This window comes from Agrilus planipennis, unplaced genomic scaffold (genome assembly GCF_000699045.2).
Source record: "Agrilus planipennis isolate EAB-ADULT unplaced genomic scaffold, Apla_2.0 scaffold528, whole genome shotgun sequence".
NCBI lineage: Eukaryota > Metazoa > Arthropoda > Insecta > Coleoptera > Buprestidae > Agrilus > Agrilus planipennis.
In genome coordinates, this window is record NW_020439178.1 from 12,983 (window position 1) to 15,083 (window position 2,101).

At 30.6% G+C, this 2,101-nt stretch overlaps 1 protein-coding gene across 2 annotated transcripts; it reads left to right on the plus strand.

The window, feature by feature from the left end:
• The first annotated feature begins 24 nt into the window (after nt 1-24).
• LOC112905490 lies at nt 25-1,465 on the plus strand. Of its 2 annotated transcripts, none has more exons than XM_025978040.1 (4): nt 25-290; nt 384-513; nt 569-781; nt 1,078-1,465. In XM_025978040.1, exons 1-4 carry the CDS (start codon nt 91-93, stop codon nt 1,420-1,422), a joined length of 888 nt encoding a protein of 295 aa, XP_025833825.1. In that variant the 5' UTR covers nt 25-90; the 3' UTR covers nt 1,423-1,465. The 2 variants fall into 2 exon arrangements, with proteins under 2 accessions (XP_025833825.1, XP_025833826.1); XM_025978041.1 differs by having other exon boundaries at nt 387-513.
• Nucleotides 1,466-2,101: the final 636 nt, after the last annotated feature.

The following is a 2,101-nucleotide window of genomic DNA, read 5'->3' on the forward strand; positions in this document are numbered from 1 at the left end:
TCATTCATAGAATCGGGAAGTGCATTAATTCCACGTATTCCGAAAGATTTGGCGGTTTTAATTCATCAGGTTTTAAATTATTTTTTTCACATGATTCAAAATAAAACCGATTCAAATCAGAATATGAATTGTTCTCCGAATCTTAACAAAATAAAAGAAGAAGAAACAAGCTTACAGAGTATACCTGATTCGGTTCCACTGGCAACATCTTCAACAACTGATTTAAGATTTGGATACAATGACGCCGTTAATCCAAAAATATGCCCGAATCAACCCCTTTCACCTGCTAGGTAGGTACATTCGTTGTATACCTTTTAAATATAATCAAACTTTACCACACGAAAGTTGAAGATACGATTTTTCCAATTATTATGTACTTATAGCAGGTACCGTTCATTGGACACCCTCACTTCAAATAACGCACCACAGTCAGAATTACCAGAACCTGGAGCGTTATCGAAAATTACAACCCCTCATAGAAAAGTTCGTGATTCAATTACGCAATCAAGTCCAGTAATGACCAATACAACTTTTCTGTAATGGCAATGTTATTTCTTATTTGTTTCAGAACATAAAGTTAGCTGTGGATTTAAGGGATGATCCCGTGCAGAAAAATTCGTCAGAAAGTAAAGATTATGAAGTAGTTAAAAAATTATTGAGAGATTCAACGGAATTAATTAATAAAGCGTTGGACATAATAGAACAAAAAGATAAACTTCCTGTATCACCAGGAGGTAAAATTAAGAAACCGCCATCTAGAGAAAGAAATGTTACAATTAAGGTAGGCACGAAACTAAATTTACTTTACAAAAAAAATACTTTTCCTGTTTTTTATTCACACCAGCTACACGTTTTCTGTAGGCGGTTATAAATCAACTTTATGTGCCCTGAACTTCTACTTGCGAGGACGGTTCAATAGCTTTACTTTACAAGAAAATTATTTTTTTCAAATTCCAAGATATTTTTTTTGTATTTTTCGGTTCAGGATGCAATATTAGAACATTTAAACAGTAACTATGTTAATATAAATCTATAAAGTGTGTGTGAAGAAATAATTTGTTTCTCTTTTTGACGCAGAAATTCTTTGAAACTACTTTGCATCGTCCATCGTCGGTGCTTCCAAAAGTGAAACAAAGTTACGGATCGAGCCCAGTATTAGCAAAAAAACAAAACAGAAACGACCAAACACCATCTCATGCATCATTGACCGACATTTCGTCAAATAAAGTGAGACTGCCATCCACAAGTTCAATACCTTCTCCTCGTTCACCGTCAAAGAAAACAAATAGCGCTAGCGCTTCAAAAATCCCCGGATCAGCATCAGGAAACAGACCGGTTAGAAAATTCAATTCCTTATATGGCCACGTTAAATCCACAATTCCTAAGCCGAGTTCCATCAAAAAAGATGTTAATAATAAATAAATATACAATGGTGTGTACATTTTTTAGCATGCGTTTCTTTTATTATACTCATAAACTTATCATTACTTTTTCTAGTTATAAAAACTAGAAAAGTATGTTTCATTTATTTTACTGTACACTAATTGTATAAAAGAACTTTAAAACGTTTTGTACATTAATTAACAGAAAATGGATCCTTCTAATGTTGGAAGAAATTATGCGAATGTTAAATCAGAAAGTTTATTTGTTCAGTTCACAGAGTGGGCAAGAAATTGCAATAAAAATGAAAACCGTATTGAGGTAAATTAAATATTAAATTATATATTAGATAGGTTTTTACTTTTATATTAAAACACATAGATACTTTTATATTTATTATTTAAATGCCCTTATCATTTTATTTTTGTTAATTAATTATTATGCTCATATTAATTTTAATACATATTTTTATTACTCAAGCGTGTAACTTTTTTTGAATGTCGTCTATCAGTTCTTTTTTTAAATAAAATTTTGTGATTAAGAAATATAAGAAAATTTTATGATTTGAGTGGACGTAACTTATCGATAATGATTATAAGATCAAATATATTGCAATGATGTATTATGTAGTACTAATATGATTTTATATAATATAGTCGTTTAATGTGCACAGTGTAATTTACAATCTCATAAAACTTGCATTTGGTCATGTGTACTAGAA

Excerpts from the sequence above, each read along its gene's own strand:
- LOC112905490 (XM_025978040.1), top strand. The coding sequence starts at position 91 with ATGATTCAAAATAAAACCGATTCAAATCAGAATATGAATTGTTCTCCG. Across the intron at positions 514-568 it reads CAATTACGCAATCAAGTCCA|AACATAAAGTTAGCTGTGGA; the intron begins GTAATGACCAAT and ends TATTTGTTTCAG. Across the intron at positions 782-1,077 it reads AAAGAAATGTTACAATTAAG|AAATTCTTTGAAACTACTTT; the intron begins GTAGGCACGAAA and ends TTTTTGACGCAG.